This window comes from Leopardus geoffroyi, chromosome C1 (genome assembly GCF_018350155.1).
Source record: "Leopardus geoffroyi isolate Oge1 chromosome C1, O.geoffroyi_Oge1_pat1.0, whole genome shotgun sequence".
In the NCBI taxonomy this organism is placed as follows: domain Eukaryota; kingdom Metazoa; phylum Chordata; class Mammalia; order Carnivora; family Felidae; genus Leopardus; species Leopardus geoffroyi.
This window is the reverse complement of record NC_059328.1, coordinates 46420867-46442135: the sequence shown is the minus strand read 5'-3', so window position 1 is coordinate 46442135 and position 21269 is coordinate 46420867. Positions and strand designations below refer to the sequence as shown.

General features: G+C 43.2%; 1 protein-coding gene across 22 annotated transcripts in view; it reads left to right on the top strand.

The window, feature by feature from the left end:
* The window catches only part of DAB1 (DAB adaptor protein 1), a 1138859-nt gene that overhangs the window by 981522 nt on the left and 136068 nt on the right, over positions 1-21269 (top strand). For all 22 annotated transcript variants that reach the window (XM_045477573.1, XM_045477565.1, XM_045477561.1 and 19 more), the window contains 2 exons: positions 9194-9333; positions 17923-18021. In XM_045477573.1, coding sequence (XP_045333529.1) covers positions 9194-9333; positions 17923-18021 — 239 coding nt within the window. The remainder of the gene's footprint in view (positions 1-9193; positions 9334-17922; positions 18022-21269) is intronic.

Sequence of the window (21269 nt, the reverse complement as noted above, 5' to 3'; positions counted from 1 at the left end):
TGGACTCCCAAGAGTTAGACATCATGCCCCTCACGGGCAGTGTGGCGTTATGCCAGTGACTTCGCTTCCTGTGCCCCAGCCTCCTCCCATCCATTGGGTTGCAGTGTTTGTCTCCAAGGTGTTACGATTATTCACTAAGACAGTTTATGAAAATTGGACAGGCTTGTCTTCAGGTATCATCCAGCTTTTTACTCCTCCTTCCAAATTCTGGCCCCCTCATTATAGACTGCATGTTGGTGTCTTACCCTCCTCCCTAGCCATCCACCCAAGGAAATTCATACATTGAAGCCCTAATGCCCCATGTGGTGGTATTGGAGGTGGGGCTTTGGGGAGGTAATTAGGTTTAGATTAAGTCACAAGGTCACCCCTGTAATGGAATTAGTGCCCTTGGAAAAGGAAGAGAGATAGCACACTCACTCTGACCACCTTGATATTGGACTTTCAGTCCCCAGAACTGTTGTTTAAGCCACCCCATCTGTAGTATTTTTGTTACAGAGCTGACTGAGACATTTCCTTAGATGTATAAGTATCTAAACATAGAAGTGAACACTCAGCTCAGTATAAGAAATTTGTTGAAGCTGACCTCTGCTAGACAGGGAAATACTGTAACTGTCAAAAGCTAAAGGAATTCACAACCAGGCTGACCACATTAGGGAAAAAAAAAACCCACTTATCTTGGCTCTTGTGTGAGTTTCTGTGGCTGTGCTCGTTATAATCTGTGATGAGGGTGGGAGGGAGGTAAAGAGAAAATAATCTTGGCTGTGAAATATCTTTTATTTGACCATTAGCAGTCTTTAGTGAACAGCCTGGAGCAGGAGACAGAGACCGTTTATTACTCTAGTGGATTCTGTGGGCTGTCGGGCTCATTGTCCTAAAAAATGCTAATTGCCTGCTTCCTCTGGATCCTGACTTCTGACAAAGGTGCCTCGTAGTTGAAGCTTCTGCCAGGTCATTCCCAGTGTGGGACCTCCACGTTGGCAGTGCCTTCTGTTCCAAGACAGGGTCTCAGTGTTCTTCCTGACGGCATCCTTGAGGGCTGTTCAAACCGCAGAATTTACTCAGTGCCCTGGGGACTGCCTCGATTTAAATTCTGAGGAGAGGAATTTCCTGGGTTATAAGGGGATCAGGTTGTGATGAGGTTGAGAAACGCTCTTCCTGAATGGCTCAAAGCAAAGGCAACAGTTAAAATAACTATGGGTGTGACATTTACGTTATCCCATTAGGGATTTTATTCCTTGGAGACTAAGTGCATCACACTCACAGAGTAGCTTTGAAATAGGGTCTGTATGGAAGGGGTGTTTAGTGACCCCTTACACTTCTCCATAGTGATTCTGGCTCCAGGAGTCTACTTGCCTCTTTTGAATAAAGAAATAAATTCATTCATTTATTCAATTATTCAGGAGATCTGGGCACTGTGGGTCCACTCTGTGTCAGGTACCATGCTAGGTTCAGAAACCACAGATGAATCCGCCCCAGCCCCCGCTCTGATGGAGTTCAAGTGCAGAGAAGGAGGCATGAAGATAAAGTCAATGAGGTGCTATAGATGCCGTGACAGATGCTGTGAGGGAATATTGTACAATTTGTGTCTATGTGTTAGGAAAATGCTGAGCTCTGGTACCTTGGTCAACAAGTCGAACACTGTGTTCAGTCTCTGACTTTCTGGAGTTTACAGACTAAGGAGAAGGCTGGATTTAAACAGGTTATTACAAATGAGATCATCAGTTGCAAGAATGCAAGGGGATTATCAGGAGAATACTGCAGATGCCTCTCAGAGGGAATCTCGCAGATAGACCCCTGGGATCAGAGGACCCCTGGGCACATGGTGCTGTGCTGAGACCTCAGGTGTGGAAGAGGAGGGGCAGGGGGTGAAGAAAGACAGGGCTGGGAAATGCCTTCCAGGCCCAGAGAACAGCAGGTGCAAAACCACAGAGCATAGCACGAGGTTGCACAGAGCAAGTCTGTTGGAGGATCTGGATAAAGGCCAGAATGTGAGAGAAATGGCAGAAAGGGGTCCAAAGTGAGGCTGATGGGTTCAAGAGGTGCCTTATAAGATACGTTAAAGATGTTCATTTTAGTCAGTGGGGTACGGGGGTTAGGAAAGGAGGAGTTCTTCAAAAAAAAAAAAAAAGTGCCAGCCCTCAGAGCAGACGATGTATTTGATTGGAAGGTATACTTGCAACATTTATCAAGTAGACAAGGCAAGTCAGAGAAGAGGAAATAGCATGGGCAAGGGGCATGGTGAAGCCTGGCCCGTAGGACTGGAAATTAAGCAGAAATGAGATGGGAGGAGAGGAGGCCACCTGTTGTGGGCAGGTTGAAGGCAATGACATTTCAAGGGTGGTAGTGTGGTGATGAGGTGGCATTGGGGCTGGATCTCTTTGGAGGCAGCATGGGGCAGGGAATAGAGGGTGACCCTGGAGGCATCTCTCCGGCGTCTCCCGGGTGCCTCCAGATGCTTAAGAGTAATGGATGTGCACCCTGCCTACCCCCACTGTCCATGAAGGATATCACCCCCTAGGGTTACCAGTTGTCCATTGTAAAATTAGAAATGGACCATTCTTGGAAACCCAAATGTTTTATTATGATTGTAGGCTTGCCGTGACTCCCTGAGGACTTTTCAAATGGTTACTTCTCAGAGAAATATGCTAGGAAGAAAGCATTATGAGATGCAGACACCCCCGGGGTATGCAAGATAATCTGCTGGGGATGTGGGAAATTATGAGACATCTATTTATATTTGGTTCTAAACTAAAACATTTTAAGACTGATGAGCTCTAATAATATTAATATGTAGTTTATAAGTGGTACATGTTTATAGTACGTGTAGGTAAATTATACAGAAATACACCTCTTTTTTAAATTTATTTATAGGCTCAAAAATATTTTACTAAGAGAGACATGTGGTTAAAAATAAAAATCATGACCCTGGAAATCCTGGTTCTGTGAACTGAGGCAGACCTTTTCTTAAATCCTGGCTCTGGCTCTGCCCTAGATGTATCAGTTTAGGCAGTATGACCACTCTGAATTTCTGTTTCTAAGAAGGGATCCAGCAGACAGAGTTGATCCAGATACAGGAGACAGGTCTTCCTCAAAAACTACTGGGTCCCTCCCACTAGACTCAGAGTCTCGGTAGATGCTAGTTAGGAATCTGCGATTTGGGATTTTGGGGGGGTGGTCGTTGTTGTTGTTTTACAGGTGATCCTCCATTATATTGGAATTAAAAATGTCTGTGGTATGTCCATGAGTGCAGGGGTATTTATGTTTTGTTCACTGCTGTATCTCTAGCACCTTAGAACACATAGTGGGGGTGGGGGGTGGCGCCTGGATGGCTTAATCTGATGAGCGTCTGACTTTGGCCCAGGTCATAGTCTCACAGTTCGAGGGTTTGAGCCCCTCATTGGGCTCTCTGCTGTCACCACAGAGCCTGCTTTGGAGCCTCTGTCCCCCCTGTCTCTTTGCCCCTCCCCACTCTCTCAAAATAAATAAAAAAGCTTAAAAAAAAAAAAAGAACACATAGTAGGTAGTTAATATATATTGACTGAGTGAATTAAAGAATGCATGGTCAATCCATCAATCAGTGAGAGCCTTATACTTCCCCCAATGTTGCCCCAGTGTTATTTACATCTAATCCTCAGAACAGACAGGGTCATGAAGCGCTCCTGTGGCCTAGAGAACAGAGTCCAAAGCTTCAGGCCTTCCAGGAATAGGCCCCCACAGCCTTGGTCTGCATCACACGAGGCCTGTGCTCTAGCACAGTGCTTCCCGAGCACATTAATGGGCCCAGGCTCACCCAAAACCATTCTAACCAGAATCTGTAAAAAGTTCCCAAGGTGATTCTAAAACGTAGCCAGGGCTGAGAAACATTCAGACTAGACTAACCCAGTGACTCACTTTCCCCCAAATATCATCATGCTTTTTGCTCTTCTGGAAGTTTCTCCCTCACTTATCTGCTTGATGAACCCTGCTTTCTCACCAAGCCTTCCTCGAATGACATTTTACCTCTGCCGCTGTTCCTAATTCCCTCCCCGCCAAACAAGTGATCTCTCTTCCCCTCAGCTCCCTATGACATTCACAGTCATATTTTGTAAAGCCATATGTGTCCCCTTCTAAAATGTGGCATCCCCCAAATGGGAGAGGAGACTCTTTCTGCATACCTAGGTAGCACATTGCCTAGCACAAAGAATGCCCCAGGGCAGTGTCATATATAAATGATGATGATACAGTTAGGATGACCACACAATTTGTTATCCAAACTGGGATAATTTTGAGAGTAATAGGACGATAGGAATAATAGCATCAGGACAAAAGGTGTATACAGGACTGCCCCAGACAAACTGGAAGTATGATCACCCAGGTAACAGTGGTCAGTTTTGATTGAGCTCTGTCAGTCACTGTCCTACATTGCTGTCTATGTGTCGTTTCTTTGACCTACCCAATGACCCAGTAGGGGAGCAATGGTTATTATTTACACTACACAGACAAAGACACTGTGGCAGACATGGAAGGGAACTTGCCCAACGCATCACAATTAGGGGAGTGGATGGGAGAGCGGGGACCAGAATGCAAGTCCTTTGAATACAGAGCTCTGGTTCTGGGCCATTAAACCCTATTGCCTCCCAGTGAAGATCTCAGGTCTTGGAATGGGACAGGATGAGATTCTATTCCCCGCTCAGCTTGCAGTAATTTTAGTTACCTCTCTGGTCTTGGTTTCTTCATTTATAGAATGATGACTATGCGTATTTCCAGTAGCCCTAGATTAAGAGGGATAAGGTCTGAGAAGATCAGGCATGGTGTGTGTGTTTAGGATGTACTTAGTAAGACAGCTGCCAATTTACTGTAGGCTCCATAAGGCATCTACACAAAAAGCTGTGACACAAAGTAAAAAGTCAAAGGGCTATAACAGAGTATGGTGTAAGGTCAACCGAGGCCAAAGAGCCTAATGGTTAAAAGCATGAGATTTTTCATAACACCCAGGTTCAAATTCAGGCTACCGGATTTGACCGTGTCAGATTTGAATAGACATTTCTCCAGATAAGATTTGCAAAAGGACACTGAGCACAAGAAAAGATGCTCGATGTCATTAGTCCTGAGGAGCATGCAAAGGAAAACTGTGATATCACTGAACACCCACGAGGACAGCTAAAGCAAAAAAGACACAAATATTGGCAAGACTATCTGGTAGAGAAACTGAAACCCTCGTACTTTGCAGGTGGGAATGTAAACTGGTACAGCCACTTTGGGAAAACACTTTGATAGTTTCTTAAAACTTTAAACATAGAGTTGCCGTATGACCCAGTATTATACCTAGGAGAGAAGTGGTATAATACTAAGAATTGAAAACTATACCCACACAGTAGCTGATACACCAGTGTCATAGCAGCGTTGTTCATAATAGCCCCCAAATGGAAACAGCCTAAATGCCCATCAGCTGATGTGGTATCTTGATGCAATGGAATATTATTCAGCCCCCCCTCTCCCAAAAAAGACATGAAGTACAGGCACATGCTGTAACATGGAAGAACCTTAAAAATGTGATGATAAGAGAAAGAAGCTAGTTACAAAGGACCACACATTGTATGCTACCATCTATATGAAATGCAGTTTGCTTCCAAAATAGGCAAGTCCATGTAGGCTGAAACTAGTTGAGTGGTTGCCGAGGTTGCCTTCTTGTAGAGATTGAATTGAATGGTATGGGAATTATATCTCAATAAAGCTGTTATTTAAAAAATTCAGGCTCTGCTGTTGGTGTTGGTCATTGACATTATCTTCTGTAAAATAGGGCAGGTGACAGACTGTAAGTTAAAGAGCAGGTGTGAGGGTTAAATGAGAGTTTGCATGTAAAATCTTGGCACAGCGACTGGTATGGTAAATGGTCAATAATTGATAGTGACAATGATGATGTCGCTTAAACATAGGTCCTTTCTTTTGTCCATCCTGACGTCTATGGTCAGTGGTGCTTTCAGCGAAACAGTCTGGGGATGCACGATGACTTGTGATGTGTGAAGACTGACCCTTTCCCTAGCACTCTCAAATCGTATGTGCCTCTGATGGAATAGCCTTATGGCTCTGATATCTGTTATTTATTTCTTAACTAATATAACTGAGACCTTGCTCAAGATGTGCTCATGAAAAATTACCCTTTTAATGGTGGAGCATTTAATGAGAAACTGGATTATCTCCTGCATAAGTGCCCTTCATACAAATTAGCTTGGCCCTGGGTCCTAATCTAAATTGGGCTCCCTACTTTCCTCTAAATGGCCTAATATTTTCTTATTAATCTCTGCCCTTGTTCACCTGATCTGGCTCTGTCTCCTTATGAAGCGCCCTCCTTGGTAGAGCTCTGTGCTTTGATAAATGTTTCTTAAGGCTGTCTTTGTATCTGACTCATGGACAATTTGCAGGACATGATGTAGAGGCCGGAAGCTATTTGTTCCATTTTTTTTTTTTAACGTTTATTTATTTTTGAGACAGAGAGAGACAGAGCATGAACGGGGGAGGGGCAGAGAGAGAGGGAGACACAGAATCAGAAGCAGGCTCCAGGCTCCGAGCCATCAGCTCAGAGCCCGACGCGGGGCTCGATCTCACGGACCGCGAGATCGTGACCTGAGCTGAAGTCGGACGCTTAACCGACTGAGCCACCCAGGCGCCCCTGTTCCATTTTCAAGCTGTCTCTCCAGTGGAATTTTAATGATGCCAGTGTATTGGGTGTCAACAGATTTGGACCAGGTGAGTTTGTGTATAACATAAAGATGGGGAAGTAAGGTAGAGTGAAAAGCAATTAATCACGGTGGTTAAGAGAACAGGCTTCAAAAACACAGAACACAAGCAAACCATGAGCCTGGGCTTTGGCATCAGACATATCTGGATTCAGGTCCCACTGAGTAAGTTTGGACAAGTTACTTGGCCTCTTAGATGTTTCATTTAGATTCTCATTTACTAAACCTGGGTAAAAGCACATACCTCTAGGGTTACTTCTAAGGTTAAACAAGTTGGTGTATACAACGTGCTTTGTACAGAACATGATAAATACTACCTGGAATGGTTATTATAAGTAAAGCTTGGAGAAGTCCCTCATAGTAAAAGGGATTTGATTAGTGACTGAAATAATATCATGGGTTGAAAAGGCTGAGATGGTATTCATGGTAGAGTAAGAAAACCTTCCCAAGAAACAGAGTAAGCCATAGGCCACTCCTACCCGACACCCCATGATAATGCAAGGAGAGGTAACTTGTCGTACATGGCCCTGTTGTTTGGGTAGGTGTCTGCACAGGGTTTATCCTGGAAAATGTCCTCTTTGTTCTTAGCTTTAGTCTCTGACAATCTGCCCTCACAGAACCCTGGGCCTTAATTTTTACGTCAGTTACAGATCATGACTAATTATGCGTATGTTATATCTGCTTTGTGGACTATAATTCAAAGGCTTTATTATACGAGGAGTCAGCAAGGGTACAGGGGGGAAAAGCACCAGCTGGAAATTAGGGGTCTGGTTCTGCACACATTCCTTTGTGCCCTCCTTCCTTCAGCATTCTGTCTTCTCTTCTTCATTCGCTGGGCTGGTAATAGTGGTGACAGCTGCCATTTTCTGAGCACTCACCGTGTGAATCCATGCTTTGCACATACTGTCTCCTCTAAGTTACTATTCTCAATGAATCTGACGGTGGATATTTTATCCAACATCCGTCAGATGAGGAAACTGAAGCTCGGCAGACAGGTTAGTTGGCTTTCAAGTGAGAAAGCCATACTTTGAAATGAGGATGGCCAAATAAAGCCGTACCTTCTTACACAACCAGCGCAATGCACATTTACGCATTTTTTATTTTCGGTCACCAAACTCTTGAGCTTATAGGGGCACAGACTTAGTCTCATACATTTGTTGCAGTGACTTATAGCGTCTGGCACGGAGGAGATGCTCAGTAAGGGATGATTGAATCAATGAATGAAATGCAAGTTGTGTTTCTTTCAGTAGGAAAGCATTATGCGGTGGTTAATCATTGCTGTTGTTTTCTTCCCCCCTCTATTTTCAGCTGAAATAATTCTCAGCCCCACATTATGGAAAGGCCTTAGTTTGCACATCATATAGATAGAGAGAAGTAGGCTGAGTTAGCTCTAATGTGCTCAGCTCTGAGTTTCTGACCAATGATGGAAGGCTTGATGGAGGAGGTATTGGAAGTTCAAGTTAATGATGTTCCAGGAGATGAATATCAGGAGACTAGGGTGCTCCAGGTTTTAAGAACCATATGTGCAATGCCCCATACTCTGATGAGTTATATGAAAGTTTGATGATATTAGAAATTTTAATTACGGTGTATTCATCTTTTTTTCTGACCATGTGAACTTGCACAAGCTCCTTGAATTTTATGACCTTCATCTTCATTGTCTACAAAATGGATATGGTTGAGTTTTTATGAAGAGTGGGGATAAAGTTTATAAAACATCTCCCGTGAAGCACTCAGTTAGCAGTAACTTTACTGTCCTTATTTTATATGGATGTATTTGAACTTCTGGTTGACACGTCTTAGCAAAATATTATGTTAGTAATTATTGAGAAGGGCTGTTGCAGGATATAGGCGCACCATACCAAGAAGCCAATTTCTACACACACATGAGTTAGCAGAAGAGATATTGTAAAACCATTTTTTTGATAATTGTCCCTGGGTCATTACTTGATATAAAGCAATTACTCTGGAGTCTCACTATAAAACAGCCCATGGAATTGGGTGTAAGAGGGTCTTGGACCCTGGCCAAAGTCATATTAAATGCTGGAAATGCCAAAGAGGCTCAGTGCTAATACTATTGTAACAAGAATGTCAGACATGAACTCAGTGGGTGATTATTATTTGTTGAATACCTAGTGTGTATCAAACTCAGTACTGGGTGCTTTACACATGTTGTCTGATTTAATTATCTTAATGCCCCACTGGGGTTGGTTATTTGTAACTCTTTTTTTTTTTTTTTTTTTTCCCTCTTGCCTGAGAAAACGGAGGCTCAGAGAGAAGTAATTTGCCTCTGGATTTAAAATGATAGAGCCAGACTTTGCATCCAGGAGAACTACCATTCTTTTCTACTTGGTCCAGTGATTTGACTTTCTCAGAACAGAAGTGAAACCAGAGACCGAATCTTGGCCCTGTGGATATTTAAAGACAGTGGGACCTGAATACTTACATGCCTGAATCATGCTTTTCTCTGTTCTCAGGTCAGGATCGCAGTGAAGCCACTTTGATAAAGAGGTTTAAAGGTGAAGGGGTCCGGTACAAGGCCAAACTGATCGGGATTGATGAGGTTTCTGCAGCTCGGGGAGACAAGTTATGTCAAGATTCCATGATGAAACTCAAGGTACCACACAGTTTACTTCCAATATTACGGGTTTAACAGGACTGAGGGAAGGGGTGATTATGATCATTATGGTAAAACTTTTTACTTATTCATTTATTAGTAAACTACTTGTTTCACTGATGAATCACTGCATGTATTCATTGGGAAGAGATTTTAATCATTATGGAGTGACTGCTGGCAATTCTTTGCTGTGCCCAGTTTTGTAATTTCTGAGCATATCACCTTTTATTCAATTTTATCTTCATCGTGCAATGCCTGCAAAAATAAAAGTTAAATTGTCAAATTTTATAGTCCCTCAGATTTTATGAATCTTAAACCCTTTGTTATTTTTGAATACATTTTAAATATTTTACTGTATGATAAATAGGTAAAAGATGTTCTGTTAAGATAAAAGCTAATTTTACTCATTCTTATAATTTCTATTAATGTTGCCAAACACCCCATAAAAGAAACATATTTTTTAAAGTAATATGTAATAAGATTTGGAGATTTTGAGATATCATAGACAGGTTTCTGATTATAAATGCTTTAAAGAAGGCTTTTTTATTGTGAAATCTAAGAAAGAAATTGGGGAAAAATACACAAAATAAGAAAATTATGTGATTAAATGACCTTTAAAACATATAAAAAAGCATTTTTTGTTCCCATGTTCTGGTCTTCATACAGTCTATGTTTCATTCTTTTAAAAAGTGATTTACAATATTTGAAAAACAAATGATTTAGCAGGAAGTCTGCAAGATACTTGATGCATCTTGTACACGTAATTTAAGTATTTTCCTGATTGTAGAATTCACAAATGTTTATTGTAAAATATTTTGAAAATACAGACAAGTATAAAGAGAAAAATTGAAAACATCTATAATTCCACCACACAAAGAAAATCAGTGTGCAACTTACAATCTGTCTTTGTACTTTCATGTATATTATATGAATTATAAACACGTAATACAATTGGAATTACTATTTATATAGTCTTACATTTTTTTTCTCATCTAATATTATATTATGATAATTTTTTAAATATCTTCAAATAGTTCCTCAGGACATAACTTTATACACACACACACACACACACACACACACATACACACACACACATATACATTTTTTTAAGTGTAAGAAAGAAGGAAGAAAAGAAAAATAATATACAAGATTGGCCAAGTGCCTCAAAGTACAAACTAGGGCAGTATCTGTAAAACACCCTCTCCATTGCCTTTTCTTTCCTATTTGCTTAACAAATCAGAGCTATTATTTTTATTTATGTTATACAATTTTTCTCTGCAGTTTAAGATGTATAACAGATGCTAAGTGCCCCTGTAGTATGGCTGTAGGAATCATCCTTTTTAAAAATCTTAATTTTCTAAAATATGTACCAGTTTCTTCTCTAGCTGTTACATAAGCAAGCTTTATTTTAATAGTTACATATCTATTATAAGGTATCCTAGAAAAAGATACTCAAATCATGATTTCATAGATGCTCACCTTGGGAAAGGTTAATGTTTATGTTTTCTTTTTTCTTTCTTTTTTTCTTCATAATTAAGCAACATTATGAGATTGTTAGGGCAGTCCAATAATGAGCTCTCTTCTTTTGCTTAGCTTAAATCTGGTTGATAAGTAGACAAAGAAGTCTGACAGGAGGGAGCACGTGGGTGACTCAGTGGGTTGAGCATCTGACTCTTGTTTGCTGCCCAGGTCATGATCTCCGGGTTCACGGGATGGAGCTCCACATCCGGGTCCAGGCTGTCAGTGTGGAGCCTGCTTGGGATTCTTTCTCAACCCCTCTCTCTACCACCACCCCACCTTTAAATAAATAAATATTAAAAAAAAAAAAAAAACAGGCAGTCTGACAGGAGGAATTCTAAATTGCAGCCTTATGAGTGATAAATGCCTCGAATGGCAGATGTGGCATGGATTCGTGGCTACAGTGGACTTCCTTGAAAGAGATGAACTGTTCCACTTAGTGTGTGGAGCATTTGGATAACTGTAGTCCTTCCTGTTCCCACCAACCCCCATGCTGCACTAGAGCAGGCCTTGAGACTCATACGTGCAGTCACACTAGAGTGCCACCCCTCTACCAGCAGGCAGATTACAGAGAGAGTGCAGAAACGACTGAGCCCGGAGTCCTCAGCTTCTCTCCAGACTCATGCCCGATAGAGCCCTGCCTTCCTTACCAGGGAGACCCTAGTCAGTGGTAGGGATGAAGGCCAGGATCGTCATTTTTGCTAAGTCCCCCCTTACTGACAAATGGAGATCTGCTTCTGACAAATGGTAATTAAAGGACAGGACGAAAATCTCCAGTGACCTGGTTCTCACCCAGAGCCACAAGTAAGTCTGCTGAGGAGCCGATGCTGCTTCTCCCAGCATCCTGGTAGATAGCCGTTCACCAGGCATCGGTCACAGAGAGCCTCGCTGGCCAGCTACCTTCATGGAAGCACTGAGGTCTAAGTGGCTTTGAGCAGGAGTCTGCCTGTGCTCCCTGAAGGTTCTCTGTGTGGATTAATGTTGGGCCAAGCTAGCTGGACCAGGCCTGGAGATGGCTGCTGACCTGGTGCATGTGCGTGTGTTACCTGCATGGAAGTGCCCCATCTGTCACCCCTTATAACTGCGAGGTCCCCAAAGCCCTGAGAATTTGTCCTGCCATAACAGGCTCCTGTCAGATGCGCTGAACTTATTGAGGAGTTCTTGGTTCCTAGACAATTGTGTTTCATTGTTTGCAAGTTGCCACGAAGAATGCTGACGTTTCTGCTCCCAGTGGTTTTTCTTTAAGAAACAGAAACATAAATGATCGATTCTCCATTTGGCCAACTGCCCAGGAAAAAAGAGGCAGAGAAGTACAAAATGCCTGTTAGCCTTGCAAAAGGACCCGCTTGTTCTCATTAGGCAATATGGGGGAGTCTTTTTTCCTTTGCTAGACTCTTTGAGGCTGGTGCTGTTTTCTTGCTTTAGGGAGTTTTCTCTTATAAAGATTTTAGGGGGAATTCAAATTTCGACTCTGAGTAGGCCATCACCGGTTCTCCAGCAAAACACCACCATCATCCTGTTTTAATTTAGAGTCAACAAAAGCATTTCCCCGTATATTCTCTCTTTTGATCTTGTGAGGTAGATATTAGTCTCTTTGTTTTACACATAAGAAATCTGAGGTTCATAGATATGAAGGGATTTGCCCCAGAACCTTCATTTAATCTGTGTTAAGGCCAGAATTCAACCTAGATCTCTGGATGCCCCGTATTTTATAAGACATCGTTTAGTGCTTAATTATACTCTGTTTTGTATCTGCAGTTAATTTACCTTGGTTCCCCAATGAGACTTTAAGCCCGTACCAGTAAGTAACTACCCACACATTATTGGTTTACAAAGTAGTCAACTTTCAGAGACGTCGGGCAAAACGGTGGTGGTCGAAACTCTGGAAGGGAATGCAGTCTCCCAGAAGCACTGTCTACAGGGCTAATTACAGAGCTCTAAACATGTCACTTGAGGTCCTAATAAGAAGCAGAGCCCACCCTGGCTAGGTCAGATGAGGACACTTAATGCAAGAGGTACTTACAAAGGGTAGGTAAGGTTAAGTAAGGTAACAAGGGATGGTGAAGCTCCCAGAAACCTGCCACCGCACAAAGCTGTTTCCATACTAGGAAGAAATATATCTGCTGAAGCCCAGGGAGAGCAGGATGGAAGGGGAAATCCCCTCCCCCACCAAGCAAAAGTATAGTCACTGCCAGAGATGTAGCACAAGGAAGGAAAGGATGCGGGATGGAATACCCTGGCCTCTGTCTCCATCCAGACTCTGATCTCCTGCCCGTCTTGCATTGGTGGAACCCAGCTGGAGCCAGAGTTTCAGGAAGCCCAGAGGACCAGGGAATGTAGTCCATAGGAGCCAGGCTCTGGGCACAGAGCAGAACAGAGGAAAATACTTAAATTCTACCCGCCACCCCTCTCCCCCTTCACTGGGAAAAATGAGACTTAAGGTGATTGTTTCCAAGGCTTGTATAACTGATAACCGGGAAGGCCGAGATTGGAGACCAGCTCTTTTAAGTCATGGAATTTTCTGAAATAGCATCCCAGGTTTTCAGCCATTCGTGCCCAAGGTCCGTTGCATTTTCCTCCCTGCTTTCCAGGATGCGTTGAGATCACAGCCATCCCATTACATGCAGGCGCCACGCTGGGTGAGGTTTCTCAGAGCCCCTTCCTGTGCTTCACCTTATCTTATCCCCACAGCAACCCTGGAGCTGGACAGGGCAGTTAATCCTGCCTGGCATGCCTGACGCTTTGTGTGTGAATTCCTTCATGGAGATGCTACCTGTGCGTGACTCCCTTAGGGATGCCAGTGTCGTCACGTCACACGGTGCCTTAGCACATGCTATTGCTTCATAATAGCAAGAGCCGTGCCAGTAATAATTATTTACTGAGCTTTCCCTACATGCTTAGCACCGTGCTAAGTGCTGTATGTGCAAAATTATTTTTCAATATCTTAACACCCTCATGAGTTAAGAAATGTGATTATTTTCACGTGAAGTTCCCCTTCACTATTGAGTCTGGGAGCTGGTGGCTGCACCTGGTTGCTTGCAGAACACTTTTGACCTATCTGTGCTTTGTTGTGTAGTCTTTTTGTGTGTGTGTGTGTTTTCCAAAAAAGCTCTTTGAAAAGATTATTAACAGAAGGAACCCCAACACTGGAATCTGACAGATCACTGTTTGAATTTTCTCTGTCTTACTAGTTCCTTGAGGTTTAAGGCAATCACTTGAGCCCCCCCCTCCCCGGCCTTATGTTTCCTTATACGTAAAATAAGAGAGGTAATTTTTACTTCCCAGGATTATGGTATATGCTAAATGAGATGATGTGTAAGAGAACTTGTAGCACATACGGTAGGTACCCAAGAAAATGCTTGACTATATTTTCCAGATTTCCAACAGCAACTTATTAAGTCCGGTGGCTAATGGGAGGCACAGTGCCCCAGACGGCACCTGCTTCCACATCTTCTGACCCCCCAGTCCGAGCTGTCTCCCTGATCTCTGCTGGTTCTGCATACCACCAATGAATAATCTTGTCGGGAGATGAGACCCTGAGGCGTGCTCTCTGCTGGCAAACTTGCTTGGACTTAGTGCGGTTTTTCAGAGCTTGACTCAGGGTCCTGTCTCACAGGAAAAACATGCTTGATAAAATCGTAGCTTTATTTCCCCATAGACAGCACTGCGTGGATAGTCCTTCCCTCCTTCATTTGTCATGTAAAGCTACCACCAGCAGCCCCAAGCATAAATGCTTCCGGAACATGTGTGTTTGCTCTTTCCATCCTTTTTTTTTTAATCTACAGCTCTGTTCTACTAGGGAGTTCTTTGATGGCTGTGAGGAACCAGGAAGCAAAGCGGGGGGGGGGGGGGGGGGGGCATGATATAGTCACTACTGTGTGCCAGGAATTATTGCTATTGGATGTCACAGTAGTTCTGAGAGCTAAGGACTATTAAATAGGAATATTTTGGAGATGGAAACATTGAAGCTATTCCTCTTGATCAAAGGTGCTACCCTCTCTCCACCATGGGCTGTGATGTTCTCACCTAAGAGGAGTTAGCCAAGAAGGAAGGGCTCTCCCCTCCCCACCTCTGATGGTGTCCTTCCAGTCCTTCCATTTACGATTTATTGTTTTTCTTTTGTGTGTGTCTGGATATCTGAGGTTGGAGGTTCAGCTGCAGAGGGGTGGAAGTGTAAGTTAGTTTATTCCAAAGCCAGGCAAGAACACAGCATTCAAAGTGAAGTTTTCCTAGGTTCCAAATTTGGCTTGCCCACTTCCCGAGTAAGGGTCACTTCTCCTTTTGAGTGCCTGCTTGATGCCGGGCTCCATTCTCCATACAAGGCACAAAGGATGAATAAAACAGAGTTCCATGCACAAATGAGCTTTTGTTCTATCAGGCAAAGGTACAAATGAAAAAATATGTCAATGGCGGTAAGGGCCAATGAGGAAGAGCAAAGCAAGGAGAAAGAGTTAGATGCAGTTTGGCAAAGGGGGCAGAGCTCAGAGACGGTGTCTCTGATAGGGTGGCATTAGAAATAAGAATTACCACTGGGGCTACAAAAACATACTTTGGGGGTGCCTGGGTGGATCAGTCAGTTAAGTGTCTGAGTCCTGATATCAGCTCAGGTCATGATCTCATCACGGTTTGTGCATTCAATCCCTGCATCGGGCTCTGTGCTGACAGCATGGAGCTTGCTTGGGATTCTCTCTCTCCTTCTCACCCTGCCCCTCCTCTGCTCATTCTCTCTCCCTCTCTCTTTCTGTCTCAAAATAAATAAACTTTAAAAAAAATGTACTTTGGCTAATCCCCCCACGTTCCTTAAAATCATCCCTCAGTGAATTCACAGGAAAGCAAGCTGCACACTGAGCACTCTAGAAACCTCTAACTAGGCAGGGCAGTTATAGAAACAGAGGCCTTGGCTTTGGGGGTGAGTCCCTCCCTTTAACTATTTCAAGGGCAGGCATTGACGGAGGGATCTTGGGTCAATGTGCTGCAGCCCGGAGGGGCTGAAGGAGCAACGCTGGGGTGGGTTACAGCGAGAGATTGTGGCTTGCTAGAAAGAAGACACCACATAGAGGAACAAATGCTCCCCGTACCAGGAGTCTAGTCTGGAGAGCTGAGTTGTAGTCCCAGCTCTCTGCCCGCCCCCTATACCACCCCAGCACTGCCCATCCCTGCCTCCCAGCCATCATTTTCCTCATCTTTCAGCTGGAAACGTTAAGATTTTCTCCAGCTCTTACATTCTATACGTCTGCAAGTGTGTACGTGGTGCTCGAGAACAAGTAGGTGACTCGGTGAGGGGGGGGGGGGTGAATTTCCTACTAGTAGGTCCCCAAACAGGAACTGGACCACAGAGTGTGAGGGACAGTCATCCATTTACAAAAAGAAGTAAATTTTCATGACCTCCCTGCATTATTCCAAGCACCGTGCTACATACTTGTCACGAATTTTCAATTCTCTCAACCATGCAAGGATAACGTTTACACTTGAGGAAGTAGAAGTGAGAATTAAGTACTTTGTCCAAGATCGCAGAAAGCCAGAAGCATAACCCAGATATTCAGATGGCACAGAATATTTCCAGTACCCACACTGAGGATAACTGAGCAGCCTCAAGGGGACCCCTGGTTGCCGTGCCTCATGGTCACCCTTGTTACTAACACCACAGGTTCCCTCACTGAGGTTCTGGACGTGCTGTTCTGACTGCAGCACAAACGACCTTTACCTCCTGGAAACATGAAATCATTATTATTTAGACTTTTCTACTCCTAAAAACCCAGAACTAGAACTGCTGATAGTTGGCCTTAACTTACAATCAGTGCAAGCTAATAGTGATGAAGGGGCTCGAAGCTTCAAAACACCTAATGCAGGGCTAGGAACTCCCCCACCCCGAGTGTAAATCCCTTGAAATGTACTTACCCTCTAAGCTGTACCCTAATATGAAGCCCCTGTTTACCTGTCACTGGCCACCACAGAAGCTAGTTTAAAAAGCAAGTGTCTTCACTCTTAACTTGCGTCTTACCCACTTTGGGAGAACTCTGGATAGCACATTCATCTCACAGTAATTTACGGCGTGCCTTTTCCCTCCAGGGACTATCCTGGGCATCAGGGATAGTGCAGTGAGCAGAGTAACCTCCTGCCTTTTGTGGTATTTACCTTCTTGTTGACCCATATACATACAAAAGTTTGGAAAAGTGGGAAAACAGGTGTATTGATAAATGGAATGCATTTGGCAGTTCTTTCCTACCAAAAAGGGTAGAGGAAAAAGAAAATGTGTGTTGTTAAAATGGCAAACCATAAGCACATAACTATGATGATCATATTTTTCTAAACAAAAATGAGACGTGCAGTCTGGCAATGGATTTTATTTTCTTGTATTTTCTTTCTAATCTCTAAAATTGTTTCCTATGAAAACTTTTCCCAGAAGTAAAAAAAAAAAAATAAAATCACATTTAAGAATATATTCTGTGACTCATCTTTATTTAAAAGATTAAAACCAGGGGCACCTGGGTGGCTCAGTCGGTTAAACGTCCGACTTCAGCTCAGGTCATGATCTCGAGGTTGGTGAATTCAAGCACCGCTTCGGGCTCTCTGCTGATAGCTCAGAGCCTGAAACCTGCTATGGATTCTGTGTCTCCTGCTCTCTTTGCCCTTCCTCAGCTTGTGTTCTGTCTCTCTCAAAAATAAATAAACATTAAGAAAAATAAATTAAAAGATTAAAACCATATCCAATATGAAGCCCAGCAAAATATTATTAATAGCAGGATCATATTGTGTTTATCTTGGGGTTTTGAATTCTGAGCCAAATATATCCAGGCATAAAGCAGGCATCCTATAAATCGTGGGTAGTGAAGTGAAGCGGTGTTCAGGTATGTGTTTATCCAATGTTAGATATCATGTTAGGGTAAGTATTACCATAAAACATCAAGAAAGGGCAAGCACGTTGGGCAGGGAAGCATGGAAGGGGCAAAGGGAGAGGAGCGTGCATGATCGGTGGCATCAGTTGATGGTATCTGACATGCCTTTGGGACCAGAGGGAATCTTCAAATGAAAACACTCAAGTAAAAACCATGTCCTTCCTTTCACCAGGGCGTTGTTGCTGGCGCACGTTCCAAAGGAGAACACAAACAGAAAATCTTTTTAACCATCTCCTTTGGAGGTATCAAAATCTTTGATGAGAAGACAGGGGTAAGTAAAAGAATCACGTGGCATTGCAAAATTGAATCCATTGACAGATGTGCCCTTAAAAGCCTCTACTCGGTGGGCAAGAATATCAAACAAGCATAAAAACACATAAAGCGACTGACAAACTTGATCAACTGTGATCGTCCATCAAAGGGAGGCTCTTCCCTGACTTGGCCTCAGTGTGACTGCACAATGTTTCTTACGGTGTGATTGCGATAAAAGTGTCACACAGTCCTGGTAATCTAATGGGAGATTGATGGGCTTTGAAGAGTGGTGGGTAATGTGACAGTTTACGTTAAGTTTCTGTGTGTTGTTGGCAACGTTAATGACATGCATCCTAGAGGGAGACCCGTGAGCGTCTTTTGACTTGGTCTAAGCATCCAGACTCTCCCGAGTGTAACCTGTGCCACTCTGCAATTGCTGTAATCAAAAAGAATGAACGAGTTCTCAGTCTTAGACAAATCTGTCACTGCGTGACCAGGAAATGTAAGGGCTGATAGGTCTGTTGAACCTACCAAAGAGGCCGTGTGTGTTTCCGTCAGCCCCCAGCAGCAGTCAGCTCCCACATTCATCCCCAGGGCTTCCCTGATGTTGGTTGTCCTTGTTCATTGGCGGTAAGAGAAAAACAAAAATGTTCTAGGATCTGTTTTGTCCAGAGGGCAAGAGTCTAAGTGACGTGGTTTTTTCCTTTTATTCATTCAGCACTCTACAGCTTATGAAACACCTTTACATAGATCACCTCCTTTGCATTTCACTCGTTCATTTTCAAGTGTTGTATAAACCAAATTCGACCAGCCACGTTACTTTGCCTGAGTCATTTTGCGTTATCCTTTCCTCCCCTTCGTCCTGACTCCTATTAGGATGCCATAGTGTGGGAGGAGGATAATTCAACAGTAAAAATGGGTTTTGAAGACAAGTTATTCTGAATAATTCGCAGTAGGACAGATATTTGTACACCCATGTTCATAGCAGCATCATTCACAGCAGCCAAAAGGAAGAAGCCACCCCAGTGTCCATGAGCAGATGAACGGACATAGAATGTGGTGCATGCATCCAATGGAATGCTATCCTGAGGGAAGAAGCAAGCAGGTTCTCACACCTGCCAGTATATGAATGAAATTTGAAGACATTATACAAAGGGAATTAAGCCTTATTAATAGCAGGGTCATGTTGCGTTTATCTTGGGGTCTTGAATTCTAAGCCAAACATCGAGGCAGAAAGTAGGCATTTTCTCAAGGATACCACTTATATCGACATATCTAGAGAAATGAAATTCATAGAGACAGAAAGGAGATTGGTGGTTGTTAGGGCCTGCAAGGAGGGCGGTACGCGATGAAGAGTCAGTGTTTGGCAAGTACAGAGTTAACAGTTTGGGAAGAAGAAAATGGTGCTTGTGACGGATGGCTGGGGTGGCCGCACAACAGTGCGAATGTACTTTATGCCACTGAACTGTACCCCGAGAAAAGCTTATCATGGCAAATCTTTAGTATAAAAAAATCACTAGTGATACTAAGTCCCCTCTTTGGGTTGCCTACTGTATACTAAGCTCATATGAGTCACTTGACATACATTATTCAGTTTTGCCCTAACAGCAGTATTATGGGAAAATAATAATAGCTACTTCACCAAGCACATAATATGTGCCAGGCATTGTTGTAAGCCCTTGGTAGGTAACAACTCATTTAATCCTCACGAAGTCCCCATTGTTCTCTGTTTCGTACTTGAAGATAGAGGAGAGAAAAGTGTTGAGTAATTTATTGACAGTAAGTGTTGGAGGAGACAAGATTAGACCTCAATTAGTCTGGCGCATGAGTCTTTTCACTTAGCCTCTATACCTGTTATCTCTCAGAATAAGTGACTTTCCCAAGTTACCCAGCCTATAGGAGGCAGAAGTGGGATTTAGCCTCCTGTTGGCCCCAGTCAATATCAGGGCAGTTGACCTCTGTATTAAAGAGAAAGGTGGGCTTACCTGGGGGGGTGCCTTGAGAGAAGGGAGTTTAGAATGAGGGCACAAGCACAGGTAGTAAAGGAGCTTGAATGCAGCAAGATTAAGAACCTAATGAAAGCCTCTCCTGCCTTAATAAGAGTATGACTTCTGTAACCAGGGAAGCTTTTCCTTCTCCTGGGTAGACTATAGTTTGGAGACCTGTGCTCAGGTTTGAACTTCACACTTGAAAAAGGACATAGGCAAATCAAGGAGTGCAGGCAAGTGTGGAGTGAAGTAAGCCGGACAGAGGGCAGCTAAGACAATTGGAGGACTAGAAAATATGTTGAGCGAAGACTTCTCAACACAGGTGTAGCCTCATGGGATCCCGGGTGACACACAAGAGTCAGAGAGCTACAGGCTTGTAGAAACTTGTAAGATGTCATTGATCCCTTGGCATCTTTATTGGAGGGAGACAAGTCATGTGAGGCAAGCCTGACCGAGAGATTTATATGTCCTAATAGTACGTCATCATCTCTAGTCTTTTCCCAGTATCCCGTCTGCCTGCTACCATGACAGCTGGTATAACCAAAAGGGCAGGAGTGAGGCAGAGTATCAGATAATTCATCTCGTCCAGGGGCCATATTTTAGGGCATTGCTGTTCCATCATGTCACCCACCATCACATAAGCTGTGCCCAGATCATTAACATCCCAATCACCAAATTTTAACTAGTGAGGAGAGGTAGTTTATATTCTTGACCTAGATCTAAATCCTCAGTCAAGGGTGGCTAAACTGGCCCCAAAGAAAGAGATCACCAAACTCTGTAATGCTATTTTTGATTCTTCAGCTGGATCCCAATCCTTATGTGAGTATGTTCAGTGAAATCATCATTTCAGCTCAAAGCCATTTGACTTTGTGGAAAAATGTCAGATCCCTGTTGGAAAATCAGGGGGAAGGCAGAGCTAAATGTTTTCTGTCTGGCTTACTTCACTCCAGTCCTGTTTGATTCACATTAGGCTCCTATAGCCTCTGGCTTCTTCAAACTTGTTAATAAACCTCCACACAAGTCTAGGGAAAACAAGTAGAAAGGACTGAACATGTTAAAGCCTGAAGCACAGACAGTAGGGATCAGGACACCCCATATTAATAGTGCTCATCTCTCTAAAGAGCTGTGTCATAGAAGAAGGAGCTGACTTGTTTTGTGTGACCCAATGAATAGAACCAAGATCTATAGAAGTTTCAATGAAGCAATTTTGATTTCTGGGAAAGAAGAGTTTTCTACCAGTCAGTTAGATGGACCACCTTCTGTGCTGGTGGTCCAGACG